This window comes from Rhipicephalus sanguineus, chromosome 8 (genome assembly GCF_013339695.2).
Source record: "Rhipicephalus sanguineus isolate Rsan-2018 chromosome 8, BIME_Rsan_1.4, whole genome shotgun sequence".
NCBI classification, from domain to species: Eukaryota; Metazoa; Arthropoda; class Arachnida; order Ixodida; family Ixodidae; genus Rhipicephalus; species Rhipicephalus sanguineus.
Genome location: NC_051183.1, coordinates 71106619 through 71124656, shown reverse-complemented (window position 1 = coordinate 71124656; position 18038 = coordinate 71106619). Strand labels below are relative to the sequence as shown.

Sequence of the window (18038 nt, the reverse complement as noted above, 5' to 3'; positions counted from 1 at the left end):
TCCACTATACGCCAGTCTAACAAATCTGGAAAGCATCTTAATAGAAGCATTGTCCGTTTTTGACGCCATGCACAATTATACTATTTTTATTTATGTTATGTAAACGCTTTTCGTCATATATCTATATTTGGCGATCTTTGCTATACTGTGATACTGTGACTCCTGGTCAAGATTGTCGAGAGTAACTGTTCTTCGAAACTATGAAGTGTTTATGGCGTGTGCAGGAATTGCGTTTGAAGGGGGTGTTTGCACGGGCGATTGCGTGGCTCTAGCCGAAGACATTCCTGGCTCATTCAGCGGTATTATCGACGCAGCGCATGAGCTTGGGCACAGGTGAGAAACGTGCTGCAAATACCTTACTACATGACAGTCTGAGAATTTCGAAAACAAATTTCTATTTGTTAACCAATGCGTGTTTCTGCGGCTGCGACTGCTGCTCCCGCTGTCTTCGAGCAGATCGCAATTAAACCAAATTTATGGTCGAATCAAGTGATCTGTTGAAAGTAAAAAAAAATGTTTATTTACTACCGCCACGGTGCTCTAGCGGTTATGGTGCTCGGCTGTTCACCCGAAGGTCACAGGATCGTCCAGCCTCGGCGGCGGCATTTTCTCTGGCCGCGAAAATCCTTGAGGACGGTGTACTTAGATTTAGGCGCATGTTAAAGAACTCCATATGGTCGAAATTTCCGCAGCCCTCTACTACGGCATCCCTCATAACCATATCGTCGTTTTGGGGTGTTAAACTCTAAAAATTAATATTATTACAAGTCGGCCAACGGACTTCCACGCATGTACTTTCCGCGTGTAATTTACTGCTAGCTTCTATTTCTATTGTCTTTAGTTCACTTCCGGTAATCACTTTTGCGCTCATAAGTTGATTTCCGATTTGAACTTCCTCTTTGAAGTTGACGTTCGGCTTTCACATTAGATCTGTATTGAATTCTCTACACCAATAAGCGTATAAATCCTGTAAGACAAGGTGCTTGAGAAAAAAAGGTTGATATTCATACCCGGTCACAAAAATGGCACAGTTGGGTGTCATATGTTACCGAAACCGGGCCTACGTTTATGTGTTCTTGTCCTGTCGCCTAGGGCTTTTCCCTATTCACTTTTGTAGACTTATTGAGAATGAACAGATTTAGCTGAAAGCATATTCAAAGAGCACTGATTTGATTTAGATGCACACGAAATTTGATTTAGAGGTGCCACACAGAGCGCAGCAATGAAATCTGCACACTTCGAAAATACTGTTTACAATGGCCTGTATGAGACATGCTTGCTACGAATCGCACAAGCTATACTAGGCTCTGAAGAAAAGCTGGACGCGTGACACCTACAGTGCACCTGCCGTACTAAAAATTTGAGAAATCCCAAGCCTTGTGATAATCGGTATCATGCGAAGCAGTCCGCGAGTACTTCTATGCTGCATTTCTTGGCTTTGAGCCAAGCGCTACGTGGTGGATCTACGGTAATTGTTGTAGTTGGGTGCACCTCTGGCTTACCAGGCACATCAACAACACTGGAGTTTAAAGGGTAACTTATGGTCTGACACACACACCACAGCACACGTCAGGGCACATACGTCAGTATTCTCGAAACGAAATGCACTTTACAGAGCGATGATGTGACTATCATGCGTAACTTTCTTTATCGTATTCCTCAGGGGTCGAGCAATGCTTGATTTTAGCTTGCTGTACCATAGGAATACAAATGTAATGTTTATTAGACTTCTATGAAAGCGGACTCGACACTGGAACCAGAGACGTTAGCCTCACATGACGCCTGTGTCACAGGAATATATAAGTAGCGTTTATTGCTTTGCCCTAAAATTAGATAGCCAGCACCACAACCACAATTGACGTTGGACGAACACTACGCCTGCATAGGGTGCTTTTGCGAAGCAGTTTATTCACCTTGCGTCAACGGTGCCGAGGCCGGTCGAGTCAACGCTGCCGATGCCAGTTTTTCTGAACGCTCTCGCATTTAAATTACCGATGTACGTTCTCGCCGTTCCTGGGTTGATATAAACGGTGAATCACGTGTGGCGCATACCCGTAAACCACAGCCCGTGGTAAACAGGTATATGCCACACGTGTCCCGAGGAAAGGGTTTGACGACGTACGCGACAGGAATTTCCCGTTAATAATGTGATGACAAGACAGACATATTCGAAAATATTTTTACCCTTCCATGCCGATTTGGGTCTACACCAAGGTAAGGAGGCGATCGTGAGAGATTCCATATATAGACGGCTGAATAGATAGATAGATAGATAGATAGAATAGATAGATAGATAGATAGATAGATAGATAGATAGATAGATAGATAGATAGATAGATAGATAGATAGATAGATAGATAGATAGATAGATAGATAGATAGATAGATAGATAGATAGATAGATAGATAGGAATGCTCAAAGTGACTAAGGTTCACTAAGAAATGCTTCGCATTTATACATGCGAGTTTGGCTGCTCGGGCAGATAACCATTGCGATGTACCACGTAAATGGCAGCATTAGCAAGCCGAATGAGTTTTTGCTGTTCTTGTTCTGTAGCGCTGCTGCGGTGGTGGTGTCATGCGTAATGCCGCACGAAAGAATTCGCAGCTAACGTCAATCCATTTTGACAATATATAAGATTACATCCCATGCCGTCACTTCGAACAAAGCGCACAAGTTTTGCAGAGAATAGCTCATCAGAGCTTGCGCCAAACATAGTAATGCAGTTAGTCCTACAATTGAACGAGTGAGGACCATAGAAGACGTGAGAAGCTTTTCGAATACTTCGTGAATAAAGGTTTTCAATGCTGTATGCAAAAAAGTGCATTTATTCAATCCGTCCTCCAGCCATTCACGCTTGCTTTATTCGGAATTTCTTGACTAAACCGTTCATTTATAAACAAAAATAATGTTTTAGGTATCCTTTGGGAATGTCAGTGAGAAACCGAATAAATGCTAAGATTCGTGGACTCGCACACGTTGGTGTATATGCTGTCATGCGTGGGGGCATTTCACATGACGGTCTTGCAAAGTAAATATACATATACATAAGGCGACGCACGCATGGCACTAGAGAATAAACGGAACTGTCGCTAGCCATTAATCCTTTTAAATACGTTTTCTTAGCTTAGGAGCTTCGCATGACGGAACGGAACCAAACCGATATATTCGAGGTCACCCTGGCTCATTGAAGTGTCCAGCTCAAAGTGGCCATTTAATGACGTACGTGGATGGTGGTCCCCTTCGATACAAGTTTTCCGAATGCAACCAGGAGGAAATCCGCTACGTGCTTAAGTAAGTCGTAAATTGTTGTGGCGCAAAGCTTTGAGTGGCTAAAAAGAGGTTTAACAGTGTAAAGTTGTTTGCTTTAGCGTTGTGCCCATGTACATAGTAAGTTCTCAAGGTTTCACGGTGGGGAGCTTAAAGAACCTGCATGATCAGCTTTTACACCCATGCTCAGCACCACCATTCAGAACTACAAAGAATTTCGCATCTTGTTCTTTCTGGTGTACTGCAGCATGCGGGGAAAGACGTGTTGGAACATCAACGCTTTGACTTTCTACTCCGTCAAGGACGTTTATCCAGGAGCCTTACTCAGTCCCACGGACTTCTGTAGGAGATTTTATAAGAACAACGATGTATACAGTCCAATGGTAAGAGCACTCCCCATGCATTTCTTGTTGACTTCATCTAGGGCGTATCCTTCAACCGTAACCTAAGAGTGCGTTTTGTTGCGGGGTCTACTTAGTAAATCACGCAAGCCTATATGCCACATTGAGACTTTCAAGCATCGCTAAAGTCAATGTCATCGTTGATACTCTTCGCATCCAGCACAAGGACACACTTCTCGCCTTTCAACCACGTGTGAACCAACACTACGATATATATATATATATATATATATATTGTAGAATATAGAACAGCCGGCCCAGGAACGGGTGCTGTCTCTGTGTCTTGTTCATTACAATGGCGCAGCCGTCCGACGGACCTCTGCTTGACGACCTGCAGTCGCACACAGTGCTACGGAGCGGACGCACAGTTTCGCGCTCAGCGGCTTCCGCTACAGCGGCTTCGGGCTCCGAGCCCAACCCCGCCCCTGGACCAACTGACTCGTCTACAGGCGTCACCACAGCTCCGGTCTTCGACTTCACTGCCTTGCAGGTGGACGCTACCTCAGCCCCAAGGGACGCTGTCCATGCTCCCTCGGACTTTATTTCGCACACCGCCGCCCAAGCGACCTCCGCATCGACGCCAAAGGTCAACACTCCTACTTCAAATGCGGTCTGCAGCGACTTGCCCGTGCTCACGCAGGCAGTCTCTACCATCATGAAGTCCGTGGCAGACACCAACGCATGCATTACAAGAGCCTTGGCACGTACAACACTGCCTCCGCCATCTCTGACCGAACTTCCCGAATTGCGAGGATTTCAAGACAACCCGACGATCTGGCTGCAGAACATCGATGCCTTGGCCCGCCAACATTCTTGGCCTGACGACGTCAAAATGTCTTTCGCCGAGAACCGACTATGCGACTCGGCCAAAGCTTGGCATCGTTACGACGGACATAACCACACCACTTGGACCTCATGGAGTGCAGCCCTAGTGAGTGCCATCCACCCGCTTTCGTCCACGTATGACGAGCAGTTCATGCGAATGCGATCGCGCCGGCAAGGTCCCACTGAAGATGTCACGACCTACATTTATGATAAGCTTCAGCTCCTCAACGACTGTGGCATCACGTGGCAGTCTCCAGCTTCGCGCCAGTACGTGGTAGACGGAATGTGGGACGCCACTCATGCGGCCATCCTGTCCTCTCACTTGCCTGAGATCTCACCCACCGTCTTCGCTCACAAGGCCGCGGAAGTGCAGCAGAGTACCCGACGCCGTCTTACATTCGGCACGCCACAGCAGGCCGGACAGTCCCCACCCACCTCCGCGCGAAGTGGTTGCTTTTTGTGCGGACGTATTGGGCACAACGCCAAGGAGTGCCGCCAATCGTCCCAACCCCGGATTCAGTACCAAGCATTTCAAACCCCAGTGTTACCAGTGCATGTTGAAGGGATCGGCGACTTGTCAGCGCTTGTTGATACCGGCGCTGAACGAACGGCACTGCACCGACGTCACGCTCCCGACGCCATTTCCCCATGGACGCAGCCTCCACTCCGCGGACTGGGAGGCAGTGTGATGCCAGTGGGCATGCTCGACGTCTATGTCCGGACGACAGCGGGGACAAAGTTTCTGCCAGCCATTCCTGTCTTCGAGGATCTACCTGCCGACATGATTCTGGGCACAGACTTTCTGCTGTCGGACGGCATCCAGATCACCATCGATCGTGGCCATGTAGAGCTCCGGCCTTCGTCAACCGAGGCTGCGGCGACACCCCTGGCAACGCCGAGAGGTGAGCCGCCGAGTCCGCTTACCTTAAGTTCTATACTGACTCGGCATAACGCAATATTCGCCGACACTACGGCAGATCTCCCGGGTACTAAGATGCTTTTGCATCGAATACCAACTCGGGACCACTCTCCGATATGCGTGCCGTTGAGAAGATACGCTGAGAAGGAGCGCGCTGTTATCGCGGATCAAGTACGCGAAATGCTCTCCGCAGGCAAAATTAGGCCTTCATCAAGTCCGTGGGCAGCACCTGTCGTGCTCGTACGAAAGAAGAACGGGTCCATGCGGTTCTGCGTAGACTACAGGCAGCTCAACAAGTGTACGACGCCCGACTCGTACCCATTGCCTCGCATCGACGACGCCATCGATACAGTTCACCACTGCAGATTCTTCTCCTCACTCGACTTACTCGCAGGCTACTGGCAGATTTGCGTCGCAGAAGAGAATAAGTGCAAGACCGCCTTTCGCACTCCGTCAGGCCTATATGAATTCAATCGCATGCCGTTTGGGATCAGAACGACCCCTAGCACATTTCAGCGCGCGATGAATTCCGTACTAGGCTCACTGAAGAACCGAGCCTGCGTGGTCTATTTAGATGACACCCTCGTCGTCGGCACCACAGAGGATGAACACCTTCTCAATTTAAACGAAGTGCTACACAAGCTCTATAAGGCGGGGTTCCGCTTAAACCGAGAGAAGTGCCAGTTTGGTCTGTCTAAGATAGCGTACCTTGGACATCAGATTTCTCCCGACGGTATACAGCCACTCCCGGAGCGCATCGCAGCAGTGTCGGAATTTCTCACACCAGCCAGCTTGAAGCAAGTGCAGTCGTTTGTGGGCATGGCATCTTACCTGCGGAGGTTTATTCCCCACTTCGCTTCGATTGCGGCTCCCCTGAGCAATCTCCTCAAAAAGGACGTCCAGTTTGAATGGGGCGCCGCGCAAGAAACTGCTTTTCGGACGATAAAGCGAAAGCTCACTGCCTGTCCTGTATTGAGTCACTTCAATGATGACTGGGCCACTGAAGTGCACACCGACGCTAGCCAAGTCGGTCTAGGGGCAGTGCTAGTCCAGCGTGATCCAGAAGACGTCGAGCACATCGTCGCTTATGCCAGCCGGAAACTCTCCGAGACCGAGCGCCACTATCACTCCAATGAGCTGGAATGTCTGGCAGTGGTGTGGAGCGTGGACGATAAATTCCGCCATTATCTGTTCGGACGCAGGTTCACCGTGGTAACCGATAATGCTGAGTTGACTTGGATGTTTTCCAAGCAACAGCTCAAGCATAAGTTTGCTCGGTGGATTATCACGCTCCAAGAGTATGACTTTGACGTGCGTCATCGCGCTGGGGTCTTGAAGAACATCGCCGATGCCTTGTCACGCAACCCACTCATGCGCGTTGAAGGAAGCAAGCAAAATCACATCTATTTTGCCCAAGTAAACGTGCGCAAAGCCCAAGAAGAGGACGAGGAGTTGGCGCCAATCATTGCATCTGTAACGGGCACGGAAACAAATCCGTTGTTTGCAATACGCAATGATGTACTGTGCCGTCGTCAGTGGCACCACGACCTCTCGGAAGAACGCTACCTCTTGGCTGTTCCGAAATGTGTGCGTACCGAAGTACTACGGGCCATTCATGATGATCCCGAAGGAGGGCACATTGGACAACGAGCCACGCTTCGCAAGCTGCAAGAACGCTTCTGGTGGCCGAAAATGCAGAGTAATGTGCGCTCTTACGTAGCCAGTTGCGAAGAGTGTCAACGGTTTAAACGACTGCCGGGGTGTCAGCCTGGACTGTTAACACCAGTGCAGATACCCGATCAGATATTTCATACGGTGGGCATCGATTACATAGGGCCGCTACCCACCACCACTGCTGGAAACCGTTACATCATTGCAGCTGTGGACTATCTGTCCAAATACGTAGAAGTGGCAGCCCTACCATCTCTTGCCTCCGTTCATTTAGTCAATTTCTTGCAGCGCAGATTTTAATGGAGGCGTGGCTTACCAAAAAAACTTATATCTGACCGTGCAACAACATTTCGTAGCCGGGAACTGCGAACGTATCTTTCCAAGACGGGTGTACAGCACCATTACGCATCAGCGTTCCATCCGCAGACAAACGGCCTTACTGAGCGTACTAATCAAAGTATTCAGGCAAGACTCGCTCCGTACACCAAATTCGACAAGAAAGGAGAGGCCGATTGGGACGTACAGTGCCGTCCACTCTTAGGGTGAACACGGCTCAGCGTGGCCGCGCTCTGCGGAGCGCCAGTGCATCCTGGCAACGCCGGTGCTGGCACGCCCGTGATCGCTTCCCTGTAGTACAGCAAGAGGAGCACGTTCCCAAGCGTCTGCGCCGTTTCGTTTCGATGCGCAGAGCGCGGCCATGCTGATCCGTGTTCACCCTAAGAGTGGACGACACACCTTCGGGCTGCTGGCTATGCAGTTAACACGGCGCTGCAGACGTCTACCGGTGCGACACCGTACGAAATCGTATACGGAAAGCTGCCCCAGCTGAAAGCAATCCTCAGCCTAGACGCTCCTGTTAGCGTCACACGCCATGACAGCCGTACAGACGCCTGTCAGAAGATCAGAGCTGCGGCCAGGAAAAGAGCCGCACGAGCACAAGAAAAACAAAAGCGCTATTATGACCGCCGCTGGCGCCCTGCACCGCAGTATAAAATTGGAGACGAAGTGTGGGTGCAAAGGGGCGGCAGCTGCCCGGGCAAGAAGTTACTAGCGAAGTTCGAGGGGCCCTTCACGATCACCGAACGGTTAGGACAAAATACGTGGCGCGTTACCACCTCAAATCCAAGCTTTGAACTCGATCGGCGGAAAAGGAACAACTTCGCAGTGCATGTGTCACGCTTCAAGAAACGAGTTCGTCCCTTGGACTGAACTATTGTTTCTTTTTGTTTGCCAGGTCCGCAGCGTGGCCGAGTGTGAAAGGCAAGAACTGCAATGCGGCTGCTTGCGCGAGGAGCTGGAAAAGCACCAAGGAAAGGAGGAATAAGTGTAGAATATAGAACAGCCGGCCCAGGAACGGGTGCTGCCTCTGTGTCTTGTTCATTACAATATATATATATATATATATATATATATATATATATATATATATATATATATATATATATATATATATATATATATATATATATATATATTGCGCCACTCTGGCGTTCTGGGCTAGGGCGCCATAGGCGCACAGTGGATAATGATAAGAGGAAAAGAACAGGAAGTGCGAAACGCCTCTTTCGTGGATGGGGCTCGGCGTGGACGCTGCCGGAGTCAGCTGGGAAACCTTGGAATCTCAGTTTCTGAGACGAGATCGACACCGTGCACTAAATACCGTGGATGAGGATAACATGAATGAGTGCATGCTGCCCAATCATACCGCACACAAATACGACGCGCATAACCTACTGGCAGTGCAATTTTTGCACCTCAGCCATGTCACTGTGCTCTACGAAATCTGCCATGGTGTGTGAATCTTTCTTTAATGTGTGCGATGATCATGCGGAATCAGGCTCAACAAAAATTGGACTTTTAATCCTTTGGCAGCATATCATCCCTGCTATTTGATTTCCTTTTTTTAGAAGCCAAGATGTTTAAGCTGTCGGTAACTTGTGCTCCGTCATGCAAAACTCCTCAGGTGGACATGCGCCACCGGAATTGGGGAAACCCCACTACGGTGTACAGCAGGTGCGAGTGTCAAACGAAAAGGAACACTCCAAGAAGAGACAGAAATAATATTATTGAAATTAAGTGATTGAAAATAGTGAGATAGAGAGAGAGAGAAAGTGACAGAAAGAAAGTGGAAGAGAAAAATAGAGAGAAATAAAGATACAGAGACATAGAAAGAGATAGGAAGAAACATACATGAAAAATAGATAGAAAAACAGGGGGCAAGACAGAAAGAGAAACAAAAAAAGAGAGTGAAAGAAGCCGCGCGAGGGAGATATATATATAAAGAAAGATAGAAAGGAAAAGGAAGCCACAGAAGAGTAAGATATAGAAAGAAAGCGACATGAAAAAGAGATAGAGAAAACAGAGAGCAAAACAGAAAGAGAAGGAAAGAGAAATAAAGATGCGAAGAGCCAGAAAGACAAAGCGACAGATACAGACAGAAAGAAAGAAATAGAAAGGAACAGATACAAAAAAGAGACACAAGAAATAAAGAGAAAGATGAACGAAAAAAATTGGGCATAATCCACTCATTCAGGGAGTCGATGTCATGCGAATCAGCAGGGGAGTAGTGGCTTATACTGAAATTTCTATTCCTTTCACTGATGCGTTGCCAGTTCGACCGACTACTTTGTGCACTTTGAGTAGTTATGACTATATCATGGGCATGCCCGTAGCGAGGAAGCTATGCGGGGCGATGGGGTGGGGAGCATTTGCTGAACACTGCTATTTGAGGAAAGCACATATTTTCAAGAAAGTCCCTACGTTAGGAAGCAACTACTTGGCGAGAAGGGCCTCCTAAAGCCCTCCTCCCTCTATGGCTACGGGATTGACCGTGGTCTTAACAGGCACGTCGACTGCACCGACGCCCCAAAGGTACCCTATGATCCGACGTGCGGTCGCTACCACCTTAAAGCACAGATGTCAGTTTTATCGAAATGAACCGCACGCTACAGTGCGTTGATGTGCACATCATAAGAAGCGGTTCTTGCCGTATTCCTCCGGATTTAGCAATGGTTGACTATAGCTTGGCGAGTCATAAGAGTTAATATGTAATGTTTATTACATTCTTACAAATGGCGACAGCGAGCACTACAACTACAGTTGACGTTGCCCCAATATGAAGCCGTTATAAGATCTTTTTCGCAAGCAGTTTCAAGCACTGGCGTAGTTCTGTGGATGAATACTTGATGCCACGCATAATGCCTCGGTTAGAGTGCGGCTCTAACCGTGATTTTCATTCTTTCCTTTCCTCTAATATTTTTCTTACCGAGAAGGCTGCCGAAGCCGGTCCCGCATTTTCTGCGACACAAGCTCCGTATCGCGATTTTTTAAAGTCTGTTCTCGCCATTCCCAGGTTCATACAAACTCTGAATCCCCTGTTCCTCATATATGCATTCTACGAGCCGCGGTATACGGGTATGTGCCACACGAGACTAAAGGAAATGGCTTCATGACGTAGACGAGAAGTATCTCACGCCATTGATGCAATGATCTATTCATCGTGTTCATTGTACACTACAGCAAGGTCGACAATTGGGCTAGTTGGTAAGGTTCTATTATGGTTAAAGCAGCGCAAAAAACACGCGCGGAATAGGTGGCACATCGAGTTCTTACTCGCAACTGAAAAGTTTATTAGATGAAACATGAACAAGAAGTGAACTCAAAAGAACTGCGCAGTCGCCACCACGTAGGAAACTTGCCAACTTACAAAAAGGCCCCAAGGAAATCAAGATCACATAAACCTTTCAGATTCGAGTAAGCGCTCCTTGTGTTTCCTTCTTCGTCCATGTTTTTTGCGCTACTTTAACAATACCGTCGTGCAATTATTCGCTCCCATGCAAATTTCGGTATGTGTCAAGATAAGTAGACGACCACGAGAGCGCCCAGACGTAGGCGGCTAGATAGATAGATACGCAGATAGAAACAGTCAAAAGACGTGCAGTTCGCTAAGAAACGCTTCGCGTCAAAAAAAAAAAAAAAACGATAAGTATGGAAGGCCACCCCGCTGTGCTCTTTTTTCAGGCATGGCACCACTAGTCCGAAGCTGCCAAATTTATTTTTTGGCGGCGCCAACTTCAGAGTTCGACGTATACGTACAATGTGGCGTGTGCTAACTAAAGAAACATTGTAACAACCAGCGAAACGGACACTTTATTCAAAGAATAGAGAAAATGGCTGCCCACAAATATCTTTGTTATGCCTAATCAGGGTCACCCGCGATAACGTACTTCGTTTTGTAAAGCACACGGATACTTAATGCGGAAAATATTGGTTTCACCTCTAACCATGTATTATTGTGCTCGCAGAGTGTATTGTCGCCAAGGGTGCGGCAGCGCATTAAAACAAGTCAGATCAACTGAAGTAACTTCGTTTATCGGCTTCACTTGTATCCAGGAGCCGTACGTAAGAAGACACTGCAAAATGCGATGCTGCGCTGTACTCAAAAGCAATAGAGTCACGTGCGCCTTGCATCACATGCTTGATCACATGTGGTGCGATTATAGAAAGGTAAGGGAATCTCTCCTAATGTAATTATTGACATTGCTATCCATGTAAGTACGAAAAACGACTGTACAGCATTGGCCACTTGTGTGTAGACAGCGTGAGCAGCTGGTTTTTGCTCTGCGGGGCGACACCTTGAGGGAGTTTCGGGCTCTGATGTGGTCAGCCTGATTACTAGGCCACGCATGCTCCTGAGACACAACGTCAAAGTCCGAGCAAAAACCAGCTGCTCACGCACTCCACACAGACGTGGCCGTGGCTGCGCATGTGTCGAAGTAGAATAAGCTTTAGCGCTAATATTTATTTATTTATTACGTTTAGCTTTGTGGGTATTGCGCTTGCTGCGTCCCGTCCGTAGTCAGATCTGAGTATGCGAAGGCCTAACACAACGAAGAACGATTTGTTTACGTGACAGCTGATACGGAAGAATAAGCGGAATGCCCCACGGATGCGAGGCGGGGCAGCGAAGTATAGTAGCCGTGGCAGCAGCTATCGGCCAAAGTGAGTGGCAGCGTCCATCCTTTCGGGCAGCCAAGCAAGCAGTGCCGGGGAGTCGCGCGGGCTGGCAACTGTAAACCGGGCGGGCACCGCTACTGCACAGCATACGGTGATTTCTGTTGATACCCGACGCTCGTGACTCCCACAACTTAAAACTGATTGGGAGAGGAAATCGGGCTAGTTGGATTTCGTTAATGGTGGAAGGTGAAAAATGGTGCAAAGAAAGGGACTGATGAAGAAACAAACAAGAGCAGTCGTGCTTTTCGTTTTCTTCTTCTCTACCATGTGTTTGCGTTGTTTGTCATCTTCCACCGTGAACTAACAAAGTCCCACAACATCAAAAACGTACAAAAAAAGCTCACGAGGAAAAAAGTCCGTTCCCCGCAAGGGCGAGGCAATGAATGCGATAGCAACTAATTGGAATGTCATGAGAAGAACGACAAGCATGTCGAAACGTGCAGCGCACTGCTCAAGCACAAAGGACGCACTAAAAGAACGCACAGAGAATGAGCGCAAACTAACAACGTTCACACCTCGACACTTAAAGCGCGCTAGTCAAACAAAAAGAAGAAATGTAGGCATATGTATACACAGGACGAGCGCGAACAACTCCCACTGTTATTACTTCGATGTGTTTGAACAGCGCGCTCCTTTCGCAAACGCAGCCGCTGCAGCGAGGGAAACAGCATTTGAGCGCTCTGTGACTTCAACGCGACCTTTCCAGCGAAAGCATAAGACGTACAAACCGCCTCCATCACGAGATAAGCTTTGGCGACCACGCCCTGTAGGGCAAAGTACAGGCAGTAGACGAGCGCGCGTATCGCAACGAGCGGGGCGCCGACCTCTAAAGCACGGCCTTCGAGCCATCGCGCTGGTAATGCAGAGAACACGCTGAAATGTCCGACAGGTCGATGTACCACGAGCGGTATAAATGCTGTGCACAAATAGCTCGCCGTTAGTATGCTGAAGGACGTACGCTTTCGTGGCCATGGCGTCTGACGCCATGCGTTAGGGAGCGAGGGGTCGCACATTCGAATCCGCGCTTCGGCAAACATTTTTTCTGAATTATTCTTTTCGTGGGATATATATATATATAATATATATATATATATATATATATATATATATATATATATATATATATATATATATATATATATATATATATATATATATATGTGTGTGTGTGACGGCGACGGCGATGCCGGCGGCAAAAACCAGCCAACAGTGTCGATATAATTGATCTCACCATAACAGGAAAATAAAGGTCCGCAAAATGAACTAACGCTTCAAAACATTGCACGGAAAATAGCGGGTTAGACTGAAGACACAAGACGGAATTAAGATGCAGCATTCTTGCAGTGGACTTTATTGTTGTGGGTCAGGAAAAATACTCACGATATTTTTTTTTGTTTTTCTTGCAGCAGTCACACTGACATCATGTATCTATAGTCGGATTGCGCTGAAGTGCAGTAAGAGTAGTGCAAGCACTTGCTCCTTGCGTATATGAATGCTATGATATTCCTTTTGTGTTAGACATAGGCGAAAGCTGCAGTGATGTCATAAAAATACTGTTAAATGCAGGCACGTTTTGATAAAGGTAATCCAGGAAGAACAAAACTCATTTAAATTGACAGTGATGTAAGCTTTATTTTCTTCAAAAGGCAATGGTTATGAATGCTTCTACACGCGGTAATGAGTTCATAATTATAAAAGATACGCTAACTTCTAGGTCAATACATTTAGTGACCTATATGTAATTCTCCAGGAGAAGTAAGCGTTTTGCACAATCCACAATAGCTTGTGCACGCTTTGCACGAAGAATTCGTGCCGGGAGAGAACACGAAACTGAAACCGCGCCGCTCAAAGTAACGTTTATACGACACCGCAATCTTCACACTGCAGGACACGATCAATGGGACCACTGAGCGCTGAATAGCCCAGTCAGCGCCTCTATTTTTCTGTGCCTGGGCGAAGGAGCGGAGCGCTGTGGGAACCGACCGTCGGCGTTAGTGCGGCTTTTAGCCGTCGGGCGCCGCCACCGTAGTAGATCCGCCGTCACGTCGTCGCTCGCAGAAACGAATCCCTTGGCTGCATTCGAAGCTGCTATATGGTTCAGTTTTCGACTATATTCGCGTTGTTTAAAGTATAACGAAAGCTTTTAATCTGGAATCGTGAAGCCCTTGTCGTTCTGGGCAACCAGCCCATTTAGAAGGCATGGGTCTTTCGCGGCTATTTCATCCGGACGCTCGCGTGTCGTCTGCTAGCACGATACCAGAAAGAACATGCCAGTGATGCGCGAAAAATGTTACGTTCACTTGACTGAGAGTCAGTTTTTGACTGTCTGAAAGTCGATTTTCGAAAGAAGCATTTGCCATGAGCTAATGCTGAAAGCTCGGGCTCTTAACAATCCCGATCCGTTCTACCATCTACTGGTATAGCACACTATACGCAAGCACTGAGTTCATGCGCTAAATAGTACGAAATGTGACTAGACTGCTTCCAGAGATATACGTGATCGCCCGTTCCCTTCGTAAAGCTTTTGAGAATTACATTTGTTGCCACCGGGAGAAAGCAGCAGCTGGTGCCAGAAAAAGAGGAACTATGCCAAGTGATTCCACCATTTCAGAGCTTAAACCAGTTAAATATGCCGCGCGCTTCCGGCAACACTGACCGATGTGTGTGAACAGACGCTGTCGTTCAAGTATAAAGTTGTAGTGCCGACTTCCAACTTGAGCCGATGTGAAATGCATGAAAAATGGCGCGGCCTGTTGTCAATTGCTTGAGCTCGTGTTTGTATTTGTCGACGGATTGTTGTAGCCTCAGTATCTAGCTCCTCAGGTACATTTCTTTTCTCTTCCATTTGGTCTTTTCGCTAGTGAGCAAAGTAGAGGTGGAATGGCTGTTGACCTGGACGCTTTTGTCGCATGAAGCAGCCTGCTCAGCCTTGTGCACTCATTTATTGTGCCATTGTGCATAATGATTGTCGGTTGTTTCGCCGGTAGTGCATGTGGTGCCCATGGGCTCAGATTCTTCAGCTTCGGGAGCTAATGTCAGCTCTGCATGCACATGGTAGCGATCTAGAGGCAGCGTTGCTACTGGTACTACATGCATTCGTTGACTGTTCGGACGCAACATGGTCACGTTTAAGGATACTTGCCATGTTTGATTCAATTGTTACCTTGGGCTCCAAACGTGAAGGGTGGTCTGCAAAGAGTGACGTTACTGCATCCTTCTTAAGCCGCCGCTTCTTATATTCTATGAAATCGCAGGGTCGTAAACGACGGCTGCATATTCTAGTGTAGTTTGAAGATGTATTAGGAGACCAATTATCCCGCCTGATTACTTCAAACCACCTCTCCTGAACACCATCTACAGCTGGAATTTCATGGAACGACAGCCGCATAGTGTATTAAGGCAAAAGCCTTATAGATGCCTCATCAAACGTGAAAATTGACCTTCGGCGGCGTCAACGCGAGTGATGCAAAAATTAATTACGTGATGACATCATATGACGTCACAGATCATAAAATTTTCTGACATCATCGGGACTGCATACTGCGTGACGTCGTCATATTACATCTTCGCTTGGTCAAAATGGGCCGATCAAGGAGGCAGTGCATGCCTCCGCTGATATGCAGAAAGCTTGCACTGCCTCCGATCCTTGAGGCTGTAAGAAAACCACGTTAGGCGCAGAAATATCTCGGAGGGAGACAGGGAATGTTCAATACATTGACTGGAACAAAAAGAAGACGATGGCTTTCGCCTTTCAGTCGTCTTAGATGAATGCATAAGGGACCCTGTGAGATTTTTTTCTTTATCAATAAAGGGAAATAAAAAAAGACAATCGTAATTTCTTTCAGCTCCATTTGCAGAGTGGAACACAACAGTACCATGATATATTAAGGCACTGGGGCGGTTGCAATAGCCTGAAATAGAAAATAAAACGCGAATACTATCAAATTCAAGTGCAAGTATCGGACAGGCAGCACGGCCTCACAGACTGTCTTCGGAATACGTACAACGGGAATAGAAAGACACGCGAACATGCGGCATCTGCATTCTTTGCTGTTTCGCAATTATTTTCAAGTGGTTATAGCCTGGATGATTGATGAAAAGACGACATCATCCATTACACAATAAAATACCATCTAGCATCTTTTTATTGCCACCACGATGAGAGCATGATGAAAACAGCGTGCCGCTATGTTGGCGTTTCTTTCCATCTTCCCTGTACCTGTGAAAGCCTGCGAGAAGCAGAAACGCAATTAAACTCGGGTGCAAACACCAATTCGTGAGCTTCGTAATACGCGCGGCCGTTCAGCGCTAGCTTCCCGTAGTCCACTTCCACAGCGCCACCAAGCGGCAGCGGCGAGCGTACGCGGAGCGCGCGCTCGCCGGCCCGAGGAGAGCGTTCGACCAGGCTCTGAAAAAATAGAGGAAGCGCTGGCCCAGTTTGATGATGTAATCAGTAAAGTCACCTCGACCGGTAGGGCCACGCGCACGTTAAAGTGCCTAGTTTTAATTTCGTATCTTGTGTCATTGCGCATTCGTGGGGCCGTGGTTCAATATCAGGTTTGTACACGTTACATAAAATACGTAACCCATTGCGATTACAATTGCTTCCTTTAAAATGTAATGGATTACATTATTCAATTACAGCCACAGAAAGTAACTCAGCAATTACAGAAATGTCACCGATTACATTTGCGTTATTTTTCTTCCAAATTTTATTGCCGTAACACAATAACACAAGTGTACTCCAACTACTGCAAAATGCAGTGGCTTGCATATTAGAGAGAAGGCTGGAGGCTTACGTGAAGGCTGGGAGGCTTACTCTGACGTCTGTGATACAGAGTTACACGTTCACTTTCAACAAGAGGCCAGCTGCTGCACTGAACATTCTCTCAATTCATGCGATGAAGGGAATGGTGGTATTTTAACGCAGGAACACCTTGCTCACCAGCTCGTAGTTGTACAGTGGCTCGATACTATAGTGTGCATGTCCTCTATGAAGAGCCGCGCTCCGTGGTTGCTGGTGCTCGGATAAGGCGTTGCAGGTAGGGCCAAAGAAAACGTGAAAAAATAGGCTCTGTAGGGACCACCCCGTTTGACAGCACGCAGTCGGGTTGCATATAATTAGGGACGAGAACTGCTGCAGAAGAAAAGTTTCAACTTGATTTTGAGAAAACAAAGTAATTGATTAGCGGTAAGTAATTACTAGAGAATGCAATTGTGTTAAACAGAACATTACAGTTTCGCAAAAGCAATCAATTATATTACAAGATTACAAGAAAAAGTAATTGATTGCAAGTAATCGATTAATTCTAACGCGCGGCGCGTACAACTCTGTTCAAGGTTTAATCAAGTTTCTACGGACGACGTGACTTTTAGAATGTGCTCATTACAATTTGCATATTTCAATGGCAATGCTAAGCAGATTCCAGCTCAAATAAACTATTTGTAGCATTGTCGTCTCCTGCAACACTTCGCCAGCCCATCTGCCCTCTAAAACCATCAAAACAGATTTGAATAATATTTAAAATCTTTGGGAAATCCGGTAAAGGCCGAATTGAATATACGTGCTATTGAACTCCCCAAAGCAGTGTTTTATAATGTGTCAATCTTGCGCCAATAGATGCGGTTGAAGGATCGCGAGGAACACTTTTCAGAATGCTATTGCCTTTACCTACGGCGTGTTTTTCATATGCCATTTATGTAAAGTTTTTAGTAATTTCCAGAGGTTTCATTCGCAAGGATGAAACGTTGACAATGTAGTGCCACTTTAATAAATGCGTTTGCGTTCTAAACTGGATATTATTTTATAACAGAATGTCAGCTATGCTATGCTGTTTACCCGTCACAAATGTGGTTTGCATACACAATCCGCCATTTACATCGTGCTATGCTGCCCTCTGCCATTTTGGTAAGCTTTTGTTAGGGACTGGGCCAAC

At 47.0% G+C, this 18038-nt stretch overlaps 1 protein-coding gene across 1 annotated transcript in view; it reads left to right on the top strand.

Annotated features, from left to right (window-relative positions):
• The first annotated feature begins 233 nt into the window (after positions 1–233).
• LOC119402071 (uncharacterized) overlaps positions 234–18038 on the top strand; it is a 32318-nt gene continuing 14513 nt past the window's right edge. The window contains exons 1-3 of the mRNA XM_037669167.2: positions 234–333; positions 3127–3294; positions 3518–3653. Coding sequence (XP_037525095.1) covers positions 3218–3294; positions 3518–3653 — 213 coding nt within the window. The 5' untranslated portion in view covers positions 234–333; positions 3127–3217. The remainder of the gene's footprint in view (positions 334–3126; positions 3295–3517; positions 3654–18038) is intronic.